The sequence below is a fragment of the Prionailurus viverrinus genome, chromosome B2 (assembly GCF_022837055.1).
Source record: "Prionailurus viverrinus isolate Anna chromosome B2, UM_Priviv_1.0, whole genome shotgun sequence".
Lineage (NCBI taxonomy): Eukaryota > Metazoa > Chordata > Mammalia > Carnivora > Felidae > Prionailurus > Prionailurus viverrinus.
In genome coordinates, this window is record NC_062565.1 from 100,046,533 (window position 1) to 100,068,802 (window position 22,270).

General features: G+C 38.3%; 1 protein-coding gene across 5 annotated transcripts in view; it reads right to left on the reverse strand.

The window, feature by feature from the left end:
- CDK19 (cyclin dependent kinase 19) overlaps positions 1 to 22,270 on the reverse strand; it is a 192,783-nt gene that overhangs the window by 48,820 nt on the left and 121,693 nt on the right. For all 5 annotated transcript variants that reach the window (XM_047859495.1, XM_047859491.1, XM_047859493.1 and 2 more), the window contains 2 exons: positions 10,640 to 10,750; positions 7,948 to 8,088 (listed from right to left, as the gene is read on the reverse strand). In XM_047859495.1, the coding sequence (XP_047715451.1) occupies positions 7,948 to 8,088; positions 10,640 to 10,750 (252 nt within the window). The remainder of the gene's footprint in view (positions 1 to 7,947; positions 8,089 to 10,639; positions 10,751 to 22,270) is intronic.

Genomic DNA, 22,270 nt, shown 5'->3' on the forward strand with positions numbered 1-22,270 from the left:
TTGAAGTTAGTTTGGCAAACCACCTTCTAGATACGTGGATTTGTCAGTACAGGCTACGGTACTGTGTTTGTCTGACAGGGATCATCAAAAGAGCCCTGTCCCTGAGCTGAACCTTAAGAGGCCTCATCCCCTTTGAAGCTGGCCCTCTTAGAAGTGTAATTCTTAGTGTGTATCACCTGTCTACGGAACAGATGGGACATTACACTTCAACTCAAATGGACAGACGTGTATTCTGCAGAACATTCCCATGACTGGGCTGTGGGTGTGGATGGCGGAAAACCTGTCATGCCAAAAAAATGACAGCCCACCTGTGACACAGGTATATGTCACAGTATCTAGAGCACCTTGAGAAACACTATCTCACCTGATCGTCACAAGGCCCTGTGTACTGGCAGAACAGGAGTCCCTGCACAGGGATGACATCACTACCATCAAAGGCCTTCAGGCTGGAGACATGAACTGCTGGGACACAGACTCTCAAGGGCCCAGCTCTAAGGAACTAGTAAGGAACCAAAGGTCACCAGCAGCAACCCCAGTGTAATTCTTCAGCATGACAAGATCTGTAATTGTCCAAAGTCACCTGAAATTGCAAGTTAGAAAATAACCAAGCCATATTTTCCTTTTTTGTTGTTAGCTCTGAATTCTAAAAGAAATTATAACGATTAAGTCATATTAAAATAAATACCACTTTCTGCCATAATTCTTTAATTAGCATGTTAATTTAATAAATCAAATAAAAAATAATAAACAGATAGGGCTCCACTTTGTAAAGAAGAAAGGGCTAGAGTTGTAGGCTAAAGGAATTGTGGTGGCGGGGCGGGGGGCGGAGGAGAGCGGGACACCTGGGTGGCTCAGTCAGTTGAGCATCCGACCTCGGCTCAGGTCATGATCTCACAGTTCGTGAGTCTGAGCCCGGCATCAGGCTCTGTGCTAACAGCATGGAGCCTGCTTCAGCTTCTGTGTCTCCTTCTCTCTCTGCCCCTCCCCGACTCTGTTTCTCTCTCTCTCTCAAAAATAAACATTTGAAAATTTTTTCAAAATAAAATTAAAAAAATAAAGGAATCCTGGGAAAGGCAGTTGAAAGAATGGGCATCTCTGGATTGCTGGTGGGATCCAGAATAATGTACAGAAGCTTCTACAGAATGGAAATTAGGAGGAATTCAGGAACTCTGGAGCTAAGACTAGGAGATGAACAACTGTACAAAGTCCCTATCATTATTCCAATTTTATAAATGAGGAAACTGAGGCTTACGGATCAAGATTAGCTTTCCCAGAAATGTATATATGTTTTTTAAGTTTAAGATCTCCAAGCTCCCATTTCGTAAGAACTAAGCGAGGCTAAACTCTAAAACAGTACTAAAATTCTTCAAAATGCCAGCATGATGGCTCCAGTCAGATTTTAAGGGTGTCTTTGCAGTGTGGCACATTCACCTTGTCAGGCCCTCTTTAGTATACACAAAATTAAAGACTTAATGTATCTCCCTGTCGGACAAGGTATGAAGAGCTGCACACAGATATTTCTAGACCATTCTCCAACCAAGCACTTATTTTAATCAAACTTTCACAAAGATTAACAGTACAGTACTTCTTCCCCAGCTGAGCAGAAAAGAGGCCATCTGTGAGTTTTGTACATTGGACTTTCATACATGACATTCCTAAAGAGTCTTCAAATGCTCTCTCTTAGCTGAAGAACTATAATATTTCTCGTCAGCTACCTGTTACAACTCGGCAGCACTAGCGACCATGGGAAACTTAAATTTTTCTTTGCATTTTTCCCTGTTTGACACAAATGCGAGAAAAAGAGAATAGAAAGTAGCAGTGATAAGCGTAGGCCTCAGACAGTTTAACAAAGATGGGATCTCTAGATAGGTTCAAAGTGAAAAATCCTGGATCTCCGTTGAACACACCCTCTAGATTTAAGATTAAACTTGTGGTTCAATTGTGGGTGCAGGAGGAATGGAGGGCACAGGAGAGGAGAGGAAATGCAAGGAACATATGCCAAATTCTGGAAATAAATCACTAAAGAATGTTTGTAAAAGGGAAGGGACAATTGGTACATTATAATATTTTTTTAGCTCTTTAGAACCAGAACTATCCTCTTGCCACCCAAGCAACTTTTTAATATGGAAAGGAGGCACCTGTATTTTTCTTTTATATTTCTACTAAATAGGACAATAATAGGATCCATTTTAAAGTCTCTTAAAGTTGGTGGTAGGCAGCTTCGGACATGGTTTCCAATATCCCCGCCCCCAGTAAACACACCCTTGTGTAATTACTTCCTGCGAGTGTGGGCTGGAAAAGTGACCTCTGGTGATGGGATGTCACTTCCATGATTCACTAACAGAAGACTGCGACTTCCATCTTGCTAACACACACTCTCCACCATCTTGTTTGCTCACTCGGGTGAAGAAAACTGCCATGTTGTAAGATGGTCTGTGGAGAAGCTGAGGTGGCAAAGAACCAAGGAAAGCTTTCACCTTCCACTGATCAGCTCAGGAGGAAATGAAGCCTGCTAACAACCACGTGACTGAATAAGGAAGCAGATGCTTCACAGTCAAGACTCCAGGTGACCGCAGTCTTTTAAGGAGACTGTAAAACAGGATCCAGATAAGCCACACCTAGATTCCTGACCCATAGAACCTGTGAGATGATAAATATTTAAACGTCTTGAAAGCCACTGAGTTTTGGGGCAAATTGTCATATGACAATAGGTAACTAATACAGACTTACAACATACATAGCCAACATGTCATAGACAACCCAGAATGCTGTTAAAAATCAAGTATTCTGGGGGTGTCTGGGTGGCTCAGTTGGTTAAGTGTCCAACTTCAGCTCAGGTCATGATCTTGCGGTCACGAGTTCGATCCCCCCCGTAGGGCTCTGTGCTGACAGCTCAGAGCCTGGAGCCTGCTTCAGATCCTGTGTCTCCCTCTCTCTCTCTCTCTCTCTCTCTCTCTCTCTCTCTGCCCCTCCCCCATGCATGCTCACTTGCACACGCGCTCTCTCTCTCTGAAAAATAAATAAGCATTAAAATAAAATTTTTTTTAATTTTTTTTTTTCAACGTTTATTTATTTTTGGGACAGAGAGAGACAGAGCATGAACGGGGGAGGGGCAGAGAGAGAGGGAGACACAGAATCGGAAACAGGCTCCAGGCTCCGAGCCATCAGCCCAGAGCCCGACGCGGGGCTCGAACTCACGGACCGCGAGATCGTGACCTGGCTGAAGTCGGACGCTTAACTGACTGCGCCACCCAGGCACCCCGCATTAAAATAATTTTTTTAAAAAATCAAGTATTCTGCCTGAACGAGCAGGTATCATGAGGAAAAAAATAAAACAAAACTAAAATATGTCTTCATTAGTTAGTATGACAAAGTATCCAGGGCCATACACTACACATTTCTCTATAGCTAGAATATCTATTACATCATTTCCTTTAACCAGCTGAATTACATTTGACTCTAAGAATTGGCAAGTTTATTATTAATTATTATTATTATTACTACTATTATTAACCTCTAATAGAATAAATAAGTCTTTAGGTCTCTGTCAGAAGTGATTTTTTGACAATCCAAAAGTGCAGTAGATGGTAACTAATAACAAAACCCAAAAGATTACTGGCTACAAAATTATTTTCTCCCTCAACTAAATTTCCATGTACCATGTTTGCAAAAGATATAGTTATCTGTGCTCACAGACTTCAAAAGAGTACAAATTCACCCACTATTATGAACAATAATTACCATTCAAAACTAAAGTTAGAGTTTTGGTTTGGAACCACCACAAATATTTTTTAAAAGTCAGAGCAGGTCAGGGCCCTAGAGCATTTACTCAGATCTTTCATTTGATAAAGACTTAGCATTTATCATGTTTTAGGTACTGAGATATGATAAAGTGATGAAGAGATGGTTTAACGCACAGTTCAGTTTATGCCACTGATCCAGTAGCAAAACTCATAACCAAGAAGCCATAAATCTACTTAACAATACAACCATTTAGCCACTATTTCTCTTTGCTAAAGAATAACGTGCAACTGCCAGATGCCTTGCTGAAATTCAAGTAACTTATGAGCACAAACAATATGCCAACACTAGGAATACAAAAATTAGTAAGATATGATCCTTACTCCCCAGGAGCTCATAATTTTGAAAACAGGATCAACTATTTATCTTGGCATCCTTCCAACCTACCCGAACAGTAATCTCATAAAAGTGAGTCATCCTATATTTCATCTTCTTACTCTTAGCTATATCCTGCTATAAAATTAAAATACATCTTTTTTCCCTTGGTGTTTACAAGTTCCAAATATTTATAGACTTATGTCTCTACTTCATTGTCTCAGCCAAGATAAATATATTTAGCTCCTCTTCTCCTTTCTTTTTAAAGCAATTCCTCAGTGTAAGTAATATTTTTAGTGACTTTGTTTAAATTCTCTACTGGTAAATTTTAGGATCCATATGACATAGCTAACTACTATTACAGATATATAATCAATCACAATGAAAAACCCCAACCTTGGGGTGCCTGGGTGGCTCAGTCGGTTAAGCGTCCGACTTCAGCTCAGGTCACGATCTCACGGTCTGTGAGTTCGAGCCCCGCATCGGACTCTGGGCTGATGGTTCAGAGCCTGGAGCCTGTTTCCAATTCTGTGTCTCCCTCTCTCTCTGCCCCTCCCCCGTTCATGCTCTGTCTCTTTCTGTCTCAAAAATAAATAAACGTCAAAAAAAAAAAAAATTTAAAAAAGAAAAACCCCAACCTTCTTTGATGATATAATGCTTCTTTTGTAAAGTCCAAAACACTGATTTTTTATTTACTTTTTAAATTTGGGGGGTTGTATTATTCCATTGCAAATTCACATTTACTCTAACACCTTTAACTCTGGATCTTGCAGAGACAGTATATACTCTGAAATAATTGTGACTAACAAATAGTGTAAAGCCCAATTTCTTATGTCAATGGGAAACGAAGCATTAAGAAAAAACACTCACCGACTGAAACTGCAACTCTATTGCACAAAAAATAATTTTTTTGCATGTCCCCATCATGCTTTCAACACCACATTCATATGTGATATGCTTTGTATTTCTATACTTACTAGAGAATCTATCTCAAGTAAACATACAGTTTAAATCTTCTACTCCTGAAAATACTTTGGCAAAACCATGACACTGTGGTCCAGCTATCAGTACTCATGAGCAGCGAAAAGAACTGAGTAGGCTCTCACAGGGTAGATTCCTACTTCAACGTCTAGCTCAAGTGGCAGCTCTCTTGAAACTTTTCTTCATCCCCTCCTCATAACCTCTTCTAAGCTTGAGTAGCATTTAATCTGTGCCTATCACGTAGCCATGATCACCATCTTTCTCATCTATCTTACAGCATAACTGTTTATGCGTATGTCGTGTTTCTTCTCTGAGAGTAAACTCCGGAGAAGGTCTTTAATGCAACCATATGTGTACTGTCCCCATATATCCTTGCTTTAAACCCACAAGGTAAATAATAAATGTTTATTGAGGACAGTGTGTTGAAATATAAATATGTTACTTGATCCAGAAGCATACCGTAAGAATCTATTCTTACTCATATTAATTCACTGAGGAAATATTTACTCAGTACCTGTTGTGCACTCGAGTACTGCTAGTGTGCCAAAATGATTCGTAGACCCTGCTCTCTCAAGAAGTGTATGGTCTGGAAGATGATCTAAGACAGCCACTATAATACTAACAGATAAGTGCCGTAAGAGAAGTAAAGAAGTACAACGGCAACCCACAAGAAGGAGAGATTATTGGGGCGCCTGGGTGGCTCAGTCGGTTAAGCGTCCGACTTCGCCTCAGGTCATGATCTCACAGTTTGTGAGTTCAAGCCCCACATCGGGTTCTGTGTCCAGAGCTTGGAGGCTGCTTTGGATTCTGTGCCTCCCTCTCTCTCTCTGCCCTTGCCCAATTCACACTCTGTCTCTCTCGCTCTCAAAAATAAATAAACATTAAAAAAAAAAAAAAAAAAAGGAGATCTTATTTCCAAGTAGGAATGGATATGAGGATAAGTTTTAACATTTGTGCAAGTCCTCACAGACAAGTAGTATTTGAATATGTACAGATAGGGTAATAAATAAAGGTCATTGAGGCAGGAAATCTCAGGATGACACAGGGGACAGTCAATAGTTTAATGGTATAGTGTAAGTGAAAGATTACAGGATTGGGATAAAGAAAAATTCTAAAGACAGTTGGAGCTATATCTGCTATGACCTTGAAAGCCCAATAAGGAACTAGAGCTTTAGTCTGTAAGCAAAGAGGAACTATTTCAAAGTTCTTGATCAGGAGCTGTGTAATTATCCAGAAGGTCCACAGTGGATGGAAGGGAAAGAGATTGTTTGCAAGGAGACAAGTTAAGAGGCTAGTACCAAACCGCAAGAAAGAGATAATAAAGGCCTGAACTAGGAATGAGGCACTAGAGATGGAAATAGACAGATAGAAGAGAGAGCTTAGAGATGAAACTGACAAGACCAGGCAAGGCCTAGATGTACAGTGCAAGGGTTTGCAAGGGGTAAAAGAACTTTCTAGGCTGAGAAAAGGGTGATGCCATAACTAATATAGACATTAAAGCAGTAGCAAGCCAACAAAGAGAAAACCAGGTCCTAGTCATCCTGAGTTTTAGTCCCAATGGACACTCAGGCGACAACATCAGAAATAAAATCTGTGAATCTATGCTATTGAGAATAAAATACACAGTGTTGTGAAAAAAGAGAAGAGTTGAAATTAGTCAGTCTTCAATAAAAGATTTTGATCGATGATTCAAACGTGATCATGACCTCAAAAATAACTCACATAGCTTATGTTAATTACATAAACAATTAATGAAGGAGAGGGTTTGATCTAGAACAACCTCATGTAACCACAGAAAAATGTGCTGATTCATGGTAAATAGTAAAGTGGATAGGTGAAAGTCTTTGAGAACTTTACAGTTCAGAATTATGAGGTGAAATGCATCTGTTGAAATGGTAAACCCATCTTTGTGGTCACTGGCATTTGGCTCCAATTTATCTTCAATGCCACAGCAAGAGACGGTCAAGTCAGATGACAAGGCCTGACAATGTAGCCACAGGTACTAGCTAGATCTTCTTGTGTATTCATTCCTTTCTATAATAAATACTTTTCCTCAATTAGTAAAACTGAGTTGACCTAGATTCATCCCTACCATATCCCTAGAATCTCCAAAAGCCTAAGAAATAATGATCTTGAAACCATTTTTTCAAGGAGAGTTAGGAACAAAACTTCCAATTTTAAACTCATGATTATTACAACGATTCAGTACCCATATTTTCTTACAAATAAACAAAAAAAATCTCATCAACATAAACTAAAATAACAACAATGCAAAGATAACTGGCATAGAATCTGACATTAACAAATGTTTGTTACATGTGTACTGAAAAAAAGGTAAAATCAAACATTTGATTTGTTCATAATACTGATAACAACCTTTATTTTTGATAAATAACAACCTTTATTGATAATACTGACAACGTTCTATTTACTGGATGCAGGGTCATTATTTCCGTTTAGCTCTTAAGGGAAAAAAACAGTAAGAACTCAATCTTTAATTATTAAGATTTTTACTGAAAATGAGCAATAATGTGAAGAACAAAATGGACTGAAAGGTACTTATTTTACATGAGACTATTCCATTAAGATTATACCAATTATGCATTGAAAACCACACAGACATTTTATAGCTATGCATAAATATAATGAAAGAACATATACCAAATGTTAATAAGGGTACTCTTTTAAGCGTAGGCTTATGGGTGATTTTTATTTCCTTCTTTTTTGGTTTTATGTATTTTCAAAATTTTCTATAATCAATGTTCATAATAATTGTACCAAGAAGAAAAGGTATTTTTAAAAAGAGGTCAAAAAAACCCATATTGATCAATTTAAAAGAAACATACTTACCAGATCTCTGTGAAGCACCCAATTTGCATGGAGGTAATGGATACCATCAAGAATCTGGTAAAGTAATGATTTGACCATAGATCTTGGCAACTGCATGGGCTTTTTATTTGCTTTTGATGCACGGTGAAACTTAATAATGTGCTAAAAATTAAAAAAAAGTAAAACATACTATTATAACATATAGTCTCTGCTAATATTTGTATCAATAAAACACAATCAAGTCTACAATAAATTCTCTACATTTAAAAATTACTTATTAAAGGCCAATAATGACACAAAGAAAAATAATTTGAATGATAAGGGACCTATACTGGGGGTGAGTGTGACAATGTTATTGTGGGTATAATAACTAGATTTACTGAAACCAGTAAGATTTTCATTAAATAGAACCAAAAGGTAAAAACACTGATACTTAACAGACTGCATAAAAACAGTACTAGTATTTTTTTTTGAAAAAAAAAAAAAAATAGTGTTAGTTGTAGTCTCTACTGACAGAATGAAAGATTAAAAGAGAAGAAAAAAATACTCTATAATTCTTTACTATATTTTTAAAAATATTTTATTTTAAGTAAACTCCATGCCACACATGGGGCTCAAACTCATGACCCTGAGATCAAGAGTTACATGCTCTACCAACCGAGCCAGCTACATGCCCTTAAATCTTTACTACTGTATAAAAAGTTAGCACTTAGTAAATTTGTATAATCTCACTGACTATGTGTACATTTGAATTATTGCAAAAGTCCACCTTCTTTTGGCATAGGATGAAATTAGGATATATTCCTAGTAGTTAATATTAAATAGGAAATCACTAGAAAGGAGGAAGGAGAGAAAAAGGCGGAATTCAACCTCATTGAAATAAATACAACTGGATCACTATATTCAAATTTTTATGACCACATGTTATTTTGTAGGTTATGATAACATCATTTTGATAGGGAAGATATGCTACCTGTCCCCCAAACCTCCACCTCCATCTTTGCCTCACCCTGTGCAAAACACAACATGATGGGTATTACAGGTCATGTAGGGGCGCCTGGGTGGCTCAGTCGGTTGAGCGACCAACTTTGGCTCAGGTCATGATCTCACAGCCCGTGAGTTCAAGCCCCGCATCAGGCTCTGTGCTGACAGCTCAGAGCCTGGAGCCTGCTTCAGATTCTGTGTCTCCCTCTCTCTCTGCCCCTCCCCTGCTTATGCTCTGTCTCTCTCTGTCTCAAAAATAAATAAAAACATTAAAAAAAATTAAAAAAAAATAAAGGTCATGTAAACCCCTATTGAACAACACTGGTAAAGCTGTCAATAATGCTCCACTAACTTAAAAATGGCCAAATGGCATAGAAAAATTTTAACCTATTAACAGAGCTTTCTTGCTTTTTCATAAGCTGTTTAACAACATGTACTTTATTTAAGGAAATAATAGAAAATTAGGGTTTATATGGAGGGGCAGTATCCAGAAAATATATAATAGGAGCTACACATATATAACTTTCAACATTTTATAGCCACAGCAAAAGAAAAAAATAACAGGTAAAATTAATGTAGTATATTTTAATTAACCCAGCTTATTCAAAATATTATCATTTCAACATAGAATCAAAATAAAAAATATTAATGAGATTTTTTTTTTCATACTAAGTCTTCAAAAGTCCGTGTGTATTTTATATTCAGAGTACCTCTCAATTTAGACCAGCTACACTTCAGGTGCTCACTAGGCACACATGGCTAAGGGCCATCATGTTACAAACGACATGGTTCTACAGGACCCGATCAGTCCAATGCACTGCATGTTCTTTCATCATACCACTGATGTTCAAGGTGAAGTACGTACATTATCAAGTAACTCTTGGATCCAAATCCACAAGGACCCGGAGAAATGGGGAAAACATCATTTTTATGAATATCCATGAAAAGAATGGAGAAAAATTCACTGGACACTGTTATCAATATGCTGTAATAGCATAAACTCTGAAAGCTCCTTAAAGACCGAGAAGTCTGTCAAAGTTATTCCTAAACAGATGTGTGACTTTATGTAGATGACAAACCACACTATGTTAAGTCAGAATTTAATTACCCAAAATTTGAACTTCCTGCCAAGTTTGATTTTTTTTTTTTTTTTTTTTACTTTTAGCAACTCCTTGGATAAAATGTTTAAGCATCTTGATTCCCAACTTAAAAACTTTAGAATTGGAATTTGGGGCTAATATTTCTAAAACCATGTATGTACCTCTATTTTGTGGAGTCGGTTTTAAATGCCAAAATGTTGCAAGAGATTGACCTTAACTTAGGGAAATTATTCACAAGTATATAACTGGTGAAACTTGAACTACAGTGTGTACCACAAAAGAAAGCCATTTTCACTACACATATCAGTAAACTGCCATTAATTACTTGCATAAAATCACAGTTTCATACACATTAACACTTTCTGAAGTAAAATTTCTGAATATTACAAATACTATCTTCTCAGTATAATAACATGATAATGTTCATTGCTCAAATTCTTTTAAATCTGCATTTGCATTTATTTTTTTTAAATTTTTTTTATATTGCATTTGCATTTATTATATTTATTTTGAACTCTGGTCAACAGAGCAAGTTTTGTTTTACGTGCATTAGTAATATGCAGTGCATACATTTGTTTCTCCATACCCAGATGAAAAGGGTCCTAAAAATAAAGTGAATTTAAACTTACCCACAAATCATGTTCTGCATAATCAAAGAGCAGCCACACCTTCCTGTCACTGTGAGAAAGGAACACCTTCTGCAATGCGATCACATTAGGGTGCTTCAATTCTCGCAAAAGCTGAATGCAAGAGAAAGAAGAGGGGTCACTCTCCTGCTAGCAAGGAGGGGGGAATGATGAACTTTCTATAAGTTGAAAGTGAAATCTTTGAAAATTTAAGCAAAATAAAAGGGAAAAAAAAACCCTACTGGGGCGCCTGGGAAGCTCAGCTGGTTGTCCGACTCTTGATTTTGGCTCAGGTCATGATCTCACGGTTCCTGGGTTCAAGCCCCACATCCGGGCTTTGTGCTGACAGTGTAGAGCCTGCTTGAGATTCTCTCTCCTCTCTCTGCCCCTTCCTACTTGTGTGTGCCCTCTCTCTCAAAACAAATTGATAAACATTAAAAAAAAAAATACCCCTACTCAGAGATAAGTTCTGTCAACACCTTGGTGCATATCCTTCGATTCTTTTTCTATGTGTATGTGTATGTTTCTAAGTGGGATCACTTTGGGTCGCCTGGGTGGTTCAGTTTGAGCACCTGACTCTTGATTTCAGCTCAAGTCATGATCTCAAGGTTGTGAGATCAAGCCCTGCAGCGTGGAACCTACTTGGGATTCTCTCTCTCCCTTTCTCTCTGCCCCTCCCCTGCTCATGTTCATGATCTCTCTGTCAAAATAAGTAAATAAACATTTTAAAATAAATAAAATAAAATGGGATCATTTTAAGTAGTAATATGTAAAATGGTAAACAAAAGTAATATCTTATCACTAAATGATTAAATATATTTTGGAATGTGCCTATCTTTTTTACTGTTGGGGGACAGGAACCACATATTAATACTATCTATATCTACTCTAACACAGTATGTGCTCAATAAATATTTGACAAAAGAAGGAAAGATATTTGATAATCCCTACACTAGAGCATGTGGTTGAGGTTTTTTTTACGAAAGCAGTGAGTATAAGATAATCTCTCATACCCACTGATTAAAAAAAAACAATTGGTGTGGAGAAGAGTCCTATAAATAGAGAAAGGATAAGCCCGCACAGAGTAGAAGCTGCACCGTGATAAACAAGGAAATCATAAAAAGATAGTCTGGATCAGCAAGTGAAAACTTAGCACCTGGCACTTAACAGGCAGTTGCCTGATAAAATATTTAACAACAATAACTTTATCTGTCCAAGATGAAAGCCTATAAACATGCCTGCCACAGGCTGTCCTTAACCAGGGTTCAGATTTAACACAAACATATTCAATTTGATATTTTGAATGTCTTTTATTTATCTTTTTAATTTTTTTTAACTTTTATTCAGTTTTGAGAGACAGAGACAGAGCATGAATGGGGGAGGGGCAGAGAGAAAGGGAGACACAGAATCCAAAGTAGGCTCCGGGCTCCGAGCTGTCAGCTCAGAACCCGACGTGGGGCTCGAACTCACGAACAGTGAGATCATGACCTGAGCCAAAATCGGACGCTTAACGGACTGAGCCACCCAGGCGCCCCAGTCTTTTATTTATTTTGTATTTTATTTGAGAGAAAGAGAGAGAGTGTGTGCATGTGAGCGGGGGCAGGGGCAGAGAGAGAAAATTCTAAGCAGGCTCCATACTCAGTGCTGAGCCTAACACAGGGCTAGATCCCACAACCCTGGGATCCTGACCCAAGCAGAAATCAAGAGTTGGACACTCAACTGACTGAGCCACCGAGGTGCCCCTGAATGTCTTTTAAATATAAAACTCTGTGGCAGATACAAAAAGGGAGAGGGAGCAACATTTCTACTGAATACTTTGTAAGATGATTACACACACACACACACACACACACACACACACACACACACGTTTTTCTCTCATTTAATTCTTACAACTACCCTATGATGTACATGGAACCTGAAGTCCAGTGTAATAAAAATAACTTGACTAATATCAAACACCTAGAAAGAGAAGAGGTTCGGATTTAAATAGATCTGCCTAATTCCAAAGTCCATGCTTTTTCCATTATGGCTGAAGTCCTTGTCTTCAATTCCTACAGTGTACTGGGCAAGACAGACATATAAACAGATCAACGAGACAAGAGAAAGATGAATTGCCTACCCATTCTAATAACTTTAAATGAGTAAAGTATACCTTGCATGCCTGTGCTGGAATTCTGTAAAAATCGTGTGAACTCCATCTCTGGAACTCTTATAAATTACTTCCCAGCTGCCTAATTCTTCCCTACTTTTGACGTCAGGTTTCCCAGTTCTTCAATTCTCTTATTTTGGCTCTGTACTTCAGCTCTTTCTCTTCACCTGCACTTTGACCACCTTCCTGGAAGGTGCTATACCAGCTCTAATCTGGGCGTGGTTCCCAGATATGACTCCCTGGGTTCTCCCTCAAACCACATGCCCCGAAACAGAGTTAGGATGGGCTGAGCTGCCTAGACAGCCGTCTACTTTTCACAGTCTGCCTCAGGATTCTATCCGTATTTCCTATCGGATCTAGGTAGAAGGAGGAGCTGGAAGGAAATATCCGGGGAAGATATAATAGTCCTACTCCCTTGGTGGGGAGGGAGAGAGGAGGGCGATTAAATGGGTGCTCAGCTATCAGCTGCTATCTGTTCCCTCTGCCTGAGAAATGTTAAACAACCCTGCTTCTTGCTTCAGATGCAAATATTAGACAAAACAGTCTCCTAATTAATGACTGAATCAGAAAAAGTGGCATTTTGGAGGGATGCAGAGCTATATCCAGTTTCCTGCTTTTGAATATTTTAGGCTCCCAGACTCAGTGGGTTAATACATTTAATGACCCCACTTGCCATGGTCAACCTTCAAGCGCTTGGACACTGGTAAGAAGCCTCACTGCAGGTGCAATGCCTTGTTACCCTCTCTTTCTCTCAATAGTGATGAACTTAGAAAGTTTGGCTTTATTATGTCTCTACCCAAAATATGTTGTCTTTGTTGCCTGCAGTGGAAGGGAAAGTGAGACTCACTTCTGCATCTAAACTAGGCTCTGACTTGTATGGGGGAGGGGATATCACATGTAGCAACATTTAATCAATATCTCTAAAAAATTATGTTTTCTGTGACTACAAATTGGTGATCCCTCTACAATGAAGCCACTTTAACTCCCATATTTCAACATTATTTTGAATAGGTAATACAATCCAAAAATCAAAAGTACTTAAAAGATACCTCATTACCACTCCTGCCCCTAGTGACCCTAGTCCCTCTTGCCTGCTGGAATTAACAACTTTTATTAATTAATCCTTCCAGTGTTTCTTTATGGAAATAAAGCAAATGGAATACATACTTTTAATCTGTCCTTATTTACTCAAAAGATAGCACTTAACTTTTTCTTAGCACAATCTATCTTAGAAATCCCTCAATATCAGAAATCCCTCAATTGATCCCTCAATCCATCAATGTTAGTATGTAGAAATCTTTCTTTATCTTTCTTACAGCAGCAATGTATTTCTAGGTCTTTCGCTTTCTAGGTTCTTTTTTTTGTTGTGGTAAAATATACATAACACAAAATTTATCATTTTAACCATTTTTCACTGTACAGTTCAATGGCATTAAGTATATTCACACTGTCGTGCAACAATCGCCACTATCCTTTCTTCAAAACTTTTTTAGCATCTCAAACTGAAACTCAGTACCATTAAACAATATGGCCCCTGAGAAACTCTACTTTCTACCTCTATGATTTGACTATTCTAGGTACCTCATGTAAGTGGAATCATATAACATTTGTCTTTCTGTGTCTGGCTTCTTTAACATGTCTCCAGGGCTCATCCATGTTATAGCATATGTCAGAATTTCTTTCCTTTCAAAGGCTAAATAATATTCCATTGTATGTACATACCACATTTATTTATCTATTCATCCCTTCCATCATTCCATGGATATCTGGGTTGATTCCACCTTTTGGCCATTATGAATGAATAATGCTGCCTTGAACACTGATACACAAATATCTCTTATTTTCTTTTATATATCCAGGAGTAAAACTGGTGGATCCTATGATAATTCTATGTTTAATTTTTTGAGAAACCACCGTACAGGTTTCCTTTTAATATGACCTACAGGAGAGAAAAGTGTAGAGTTTTCAACTGCATGCATTTAGTAGAAATTTTTTCCTAATCCCCAAATTTGCATGTTCTAGCACAGCAATATATACTTTGTATTTCTGCAGATCTGCTGAGTCTTTCCTACCCTACAGGTCTCTATAAGTCACTAACATCAATGTGAAAGCAGATGACGCAAAGAAATAGCAAGCTAATGTTACTTATGCCTATTCTGTTCTTTCTTCAAATTTGTCCTTTAATCGACAGCCAAAGTGGTGTTTCAAAGATACAATACTGATCATCTCCAACCCCAGGGACAGGTCTAAGGAAGTAAAACAAGAGATAAGGCAAAGGCCAAATACTGAGGAACCTTGCAATCCATGCAGAAGTGTCACCAGTAAGGTTCTTTAATATCACTGGAAACTTGCTGGGCACAGGGGGTTAATGGAGAAACCAGCTGACACTAAAGGTACCACAGTCTGGCTTTCTTCTGTGTGTGTCTCATGGTCAGACCACTGAACAAGCAAGTTTGAGGGTGAGTTTAAGATGACTGTCAGATTTGGCCTCACGGGATCATCTGCACTTTATGTATATTTATATTCATATATTTTTATATTGCTTTAACGGTTTACAACTGCCTCCCTCCTTAAACCTTGAGGACAATTTTTAAATTATACCTATATTTCCAGGGACTAAACACAGCCTGAAACATAGAAGGAGCCCTGTTTTTAGTGATCTCCTCTAGTTTGAGGGCTTCAAATGTCACCTATGTGCCTGAACTCCCAGATGTTTATCTCTAGCTCACACCTCTTCCCTGAACTCCAGCAATGTGTATCAACATCTCTACTTGAATATCTACAAGCCAAAACTAGGGTAATGATTTCTACGTACCCTGCCCTCTACCTCAACTGCTCTTCCCCAGGCTCAGTTGATAGCAACTTCATCGTTCCAGTTACTCAGGTAAACAACTTCAGACTTTAGCTCTATTTGCAATATACCTCCCCAGTGAGTCTTTCCCAGGCCTTCTATTTGAAATTATAACCTCCTTCGCCACCTTTATTTTTTTTTCTACAAAGTACTATCACTACCAAACATATTACAGCTCTATATCCCTTATCTATAATTCTAAAGAGCTTGGAAAACCTAAAGCTTGGGGCACCTGGGTGGCTCAGTCGGTTAAGGATCTGACACTTGATTTCGGCTGAGGTCATGAGGCCACAGTTTGTGAGATTGAGCCCTGCATCAGGCTCTGTGCTCAAAGTGCAGAGCCTGGTTGGGATTCTCTCTCCGTCTCTCTCTGCCCCTCCCCTGCTCACTCTCTCTCTCTCAAAATAAATAAATAAACATTAAAAAAGGAAGGAAGGGGGGCGCCTTGGTGGTTCAGTCGGTTAAGTGTGACTTTGGCTCAGGTCATGATCTCGCGGTTTGTGAGTTCAAGCCCCGCGTTGGGCTCTGTGCTGACAGCTCAGGAGCCTGCTTCAGATTCTGTGTCTCCCTCTCTCTCTGCCCCTCCCCTGCTTCTGCTCTGTCTCTCTCTGTCTCTCAAAAATGAATAAATGTGAAAAATAAATAAATAAAAATAAAAAAGGAAGGAAGGATGAGAAACAAAAACTTTCTAGGAACTCATGTAGGAAAAACAAATTTAACTTCAATGGTAAAATAAATCCACTGTCAAGGGCACATCCTTTCAGGTTATCAGATTCTGATTCTATGGAAGCTGTTTTACAACTCTGTACGTTATAGCTAACTGATAATATGCAGAATAATTCTTGTCTATACACATGCAAATTGTCCTGTCCAGTAGAGGTTCATTTACTTCCCTCTCTCATTATGGAAGAGGCCAGTTTTACCTCACTTGCACATCATTTTAACCTTCCTGATCTATAAATATGCCTGTTCTAGGGAGTCTCCTTTTAATATATATATTTTAACGTTTATTTATTTTTGAGAGAGAGACAGACAGACAGAGCATGAGCAGGGGAGGGGCAGAGAGAGACAGAGAGAGGGAGACACAGAATCTGAGGCAGGTTCCAGGCTTTGAGTTGTCAACACAGAGCTGGACGCGGGGCTTGAACTCACGGACTGCGAGATCATGACCTGAGCTGAAGTCAGACACTTAACCGACTGAGCCACCCAGGCGCCCTAGGGACTCTCCTTTGAATGGGCTATACCATCTACTTGGTTCCTTCATTTAACAAGTTAAATAAAACCTTGAAGATGTGTTCATCTTATAGCTGTATCACATCATAATTTAACCTTTTTTTTTTGAAAAGTATCCTTTAATACTCATTTTGCGGAAATATCTCACTTGCATTCACGTGAAGCTGTTACCGTCTTTATTCATCCAAGTGTGAATGTTCATACTTCTATACTAAAGAATATTAATAGGTTTGATTACTGCTTCCCTGGGGGTTAGATAACATAATATATATACCATATTATCTTTCAAAAATCTTTAAAATGTTTGAATCTAAAATACATCTGTTCCTGGGGCTTTATTTAAGAAATTGTGGACCTAGCTATTGTTTATTTATTTTATCTTGTTTATCATCTGTCTCTCTCCATTAACATATAAGCTCCCTGAAGGCGAAGTTTTTGTTGGTTTTATACCCCCAGTGCTTAAAATGGTTCCTGGCACACAGTAAGCACTCAAGAAATGTCAAATGTCAGAAGAATTAAATCTGCTGAACTTACCTGGTTTTTACAAAATAAACCAGTAAAGAGCTTGGAGTATTGTAAGACTTTGCTATCGTTTCAAAAGGTGTTTTGAATGATTCTGTTTTTAATAAACTGAACAGACTGTGTCTACAAATAGTTTTTCTAAGGATACTCACTTTCCTCAAGCTACATTTATTTTAAGCTTAAAAAGGAATGGTTATCTCCACCAGCGCCCACACTACCAGAAGTACAAGTGTGGGGCCTTACTGTAAAGAGCAGAAACAAGGCTCTTAATAGCTCAGGGTGAAATATTTAACCTGCATAGAACCTGAAAAGCCAAAGGATATGATGAGGGTGTTTCCTGAAAGGGAAGCACTACAAAATTCTAAAGAAAATGTACACAGGAAAAAGGGACACAGGGGGACACACGTGAGGAACTAAAGGAAAGATTTATCCAATCACTGGTTACCCTCAAGGTGACTTTACTAACCAAATGCTAGACCCGAAATAATTGCCACTCAAGAGTGTATTCTCTACCCTTATTTACGGAAGCAAACAAATGAAAAGAAGGAAATTTCTCAACCACTATTTACTGAAGAAACAAATGAACAAAAACAGTAAATATAAATGTCCAATAATAAGAAGACTGATAAGTAAACTATGTGGATATCCACATATTGTTGACTCATAGGCATATGCCTCGAGTTTTTAAATACATGAGAAAACACTTATACAATAATATCGTGATGTAACATAAAAGGGCTGCAAAATAGGAGCGCCTGGGTGGCTCAGTCGGTTGAGCATCCGACTTCAACTCAGGTCATGATCTCACAGTTTGTGGATTTGAGCCCCGCGTCAGGCTCTGTGCTGACAGCTTGCTCAGAGCCTGCAGCCTGCTTCAGATTCTGTGTCTCCTCCTCTCGCTCCGCCCCTCCCCCGCTCATGCTCTGTCTCTCAAAAATAAATAAATGTTAAAAAAAATTTTTAAATATTTTTTAAAAAGGCTGCAAAATATTAAATGTTTATAAAATAGGAAATAGATCAAAACATTAATATAGTTATGTCGGGATGGTGGGATTATGTGTGACTTTTAGTTCTTTCTATTTTTCTATTTTACAGGTTTTCTATAATGAACATTACTCTTGGGATTTAAAAACTCACACACATGCACGCACACACACACACACACACACCCGCAAAAGGCAGTTCTTTCTCTCCAGAAATCTACCTGCTAAGATAAGATGACTATCAAACTATCACAGCTTCTTATGTGGTTGATCTGAAAAGGGACACAAAGAAAGAAGGAGATGGTCATGCTTTTACTACCTTAATTTTTGGAAATATCAGATTTTACCAATGGTACCTGTGACAGATATGCAGAAAACTAAAATGATCTCAAAGGAGCTAATGAAGAATGTGCAGTAAACATGCCAAGATTTTATCTGATCTTCCTTCAAGGGCATATAAGTGATTATAAAGAGTATCCAGTTTTCACTGTTCTAAACATATAATAATTCAAAGTTATAATACTAAACTTTTATCTCTAAGGTACTACTTAGGATCCTGACTTACTACAAGGAGGCTTGGGCTAGACTAACAATTACAGAACCCAGTTTTTATTTTTATCCACACATCTTTCTTCCCCTCTTATCCCCTCTTTCTGTTCTCCAAGTCTCTGATGCCCCCACGGTTCCAGATTCCTCTTTTAGGGTATCTGAATGGAAAGGGTCCTCTTATACTTCAATAACTCACTTATCTCAAAGTAAATTCAATTTTCTATTCTTATTTGATCTGTTGAAAGTAACTGCAGGATTCATTTGACTATCAATCTTTCCCCATAGTGAACATGGCTTTCCTTTAGGAAGCACTGAATATACCATTTTTTTTAAGTCTCTCTCTCTCTCTCTCTCTCTTTCTCTCTCTCTCTCTCTCTCTCTCTCACACACACACACACACACACACACATGAAACTGTTTATTTTATGGCAAATAGGATTCACCTAACTCCAAAATGCCCCAATATTCCTAAACTGAAATCTAAGAATTAGCATTTTGAAATCTGACACTTGCACATCTGTGACAGCAGCCCTTCTGGAAGCTGGTCTTCGCAAACACAGAGATACATTATAACCTTCCAGCAGGTGGCACTCATACTCTGAAAAGGGGTCTATAAAACAGTAACCCAGCTCTGGTTAAAGGTGGCCCTACATTTTCTTGCTTTATTTTACCTTAGGGACACTACTTAGGTACCAGTCATAAGCTTCAGGAAGGTCAATGATCCACTTCCACAAAGAGGAAATGACAGTGAGGCAGCAGGCACAAGGCAAAAAAGTACAGGTTTTAGAATTCTGAGATCTGAATTTGAGTCCTGACTGATTAACTATATGACACAGAGCAAGTTGATTTAAAAATCCTTCTGGGCCTCATGGAATGATAAATATCTACAGTGAAACATAAACACAGTTTCTGTAAGAATTAAATGAAATACGAGCACATTATGTAACATAATGCATAGGACATATTAAGAACTTGATAAATTATAGTTATTACTCTTATTAATTAACTCTTATTAACAAGAATGTGATGAGGACTACATGACATAATATATGCAGAAAGCCTGGAATACTAGAAGTTGTTGATGAACAGTAACTGTTACTCTCATTACATATAAGTGGAAGGAACTGACCACTCCAGACAGAGACACCTGTTAGAGGGAGATGTAATGAGATGGGGAATGCTATAGCATTTCCTTACCAAATTTCTGAAACTCTCCCTGGGTAGAATCTATTATAATACTACGGCTATGGGAAAGTTACTTTCCTTTCCATTCTGCAACAATCTGGTTTCCTCTTCTCTCTGACCTCAAGCACAACAAGGTACTTAACGACGGAGCAATTTTTGAAACCAAGTGAGGTCTGTAATTAATAAATAAATAAATAAATAAATAAATAAATAAATATCTCCTCAATTATGATAACATATATGTTCTTTTTAAAGTATGAGTAGAGGCGCCTGGGTGGCGCAGTCGGTTAAGCGTCCGACTTCAGCCAGGTCACGATCTCGCGGTCTGTGAGTTCGAGCCCCGCGTCAGGCTCTGGGCTGATGGCTCAGAGCCTGGAGCCTGTTTCCGATTCTGTGTCTCCCTCTCTTTCTGCCCCTCCCCTGTTCATGCTGTCTCTCTCTGTCCCAAAAATAAATAAACGTTGAAAAAAAAAATTTAAAGTATGAGTGTTTGGGGGTGCCTGGGTGGCTCAGTCGGTTCAGCGCCCAACTCTTGATTTTGGCTCAGGTTATGATCTCACAGTTCATGGGTTTGAGTCCCTTGTTAGGCTCTGCGCTGACTGAGCGGAGCCTTCTTATGATCCTTTTTCTTCCTCCCTCTCTCTGCCCCTCCCCTGCTTGTGCTCTCTCTCTTAAAATAAATAAACTTAAAAAAAATTTAAATAAGTAAATAAAGTATGTGTGTTTAATCTTTCATGTAACATAGTCCATAGGAGAAAACCACATATCTTATAAATCACTGGCACTCTGAATATATAAGGTTTAAATATGAAAAATGAAACAGATGGAAATCAAAATGAAGAGTTTACAAAGTAAAACCTAAAGAACTAGAATTCTCAAGGGCTTTCTGATTCTTTGAGGGGGTAATCAGAAAATCTTTTCATGTTTCAATGCTCTTGGCTGAAAATCTTCCTACATTCACAATTATTGAAACTAAATTTGTCTTTCACTCTGGACATTGTGCCTTGGGGTTTCAGTAGTTAAAACTCCTAACAAATGTTTATTTCCTTCTCATCTATCCTTTTTATCTCCTAGAAATAAAATGAGGAAGGAAGAAAACTAATTTAAAACTCCTTATTTAGGAGGCACCTGGGTGGCTCAGTCTTGCTTAGGAGTCCAACTTTGGCTCAGGTCATGATCTCACGGTTTGTGGGTTTCAAGCCCCGCACCAGGCTCCGTGCTGATGGTGGGAAGCCTGCTTGTGATTCTCTCTCTCCCTCTCTCTGCCCCTTCCATGTGCTCTTTCTCTCTCAAAATAAAAAAATAAAATCAAAACTCCTTATTTAGACCCTTGCTTTTTTTTTTTAAAAAAGTATTGTTTTATTCCCCATAATTCTATCTCTAGTTCTCTTTTCCTTTTCTATTCCGCAGTCTCTCTTGACATCTTACATGTGTCTGAGGTTTAGCTACTACTTTTATAGAGAATCCCAAATCTCAATCTCTAGCTCTAATCTCACTCCTAAACTCTGACATCAAATTCCAACTATGCATATATACATCCACATGAAAATTCCATTGTACCTTCAAATCCACAGATCCAAGACTGAACATAGCTTGCCCACCTCGACCTCTTAGCGTGTCCACTATCCTTGCAATTACACTAATATTTCCTAATCACCAAGGCAGGCTCATAACTTACAATCAGTCAGGGCTCAGCCTCTGGACAAGTGCTACACACTCTGCCCCTTAAATATCACTCATGAATTCGCACCTTAATAATTAAAAGAAACCTTTAACTAATATTTACACATGTGCTCCTGTCTCTGCCCAGAAAGATCTTCCCCATCCTCTTTGTCTGATTAATGCCTACTTGCTTTTTCAAAGGAGTAATTTATCCCTGCTTAAGAAGCCTTCTCTAAAACTCCTAGTCAGAAGTGGGTGTCTCTTCTGTTTCCATCCGTACTGTATATTTCTGTTAACATACCACTAATTAAATAAAATTATGATGTAGTTTAATTATCTATCTCTCTTAATAGATTGTAAGGTTCTGGAGTGCAATGACTATGCCTTCCATCTCTACATTTTCATTGTCTTGTACAAGCCAGACACATGGTAGGTGTTCAACAAATGTTGGCTGAATTAATGAGGGATGACTTATCTCCTACCTCTTCTTCTAATAC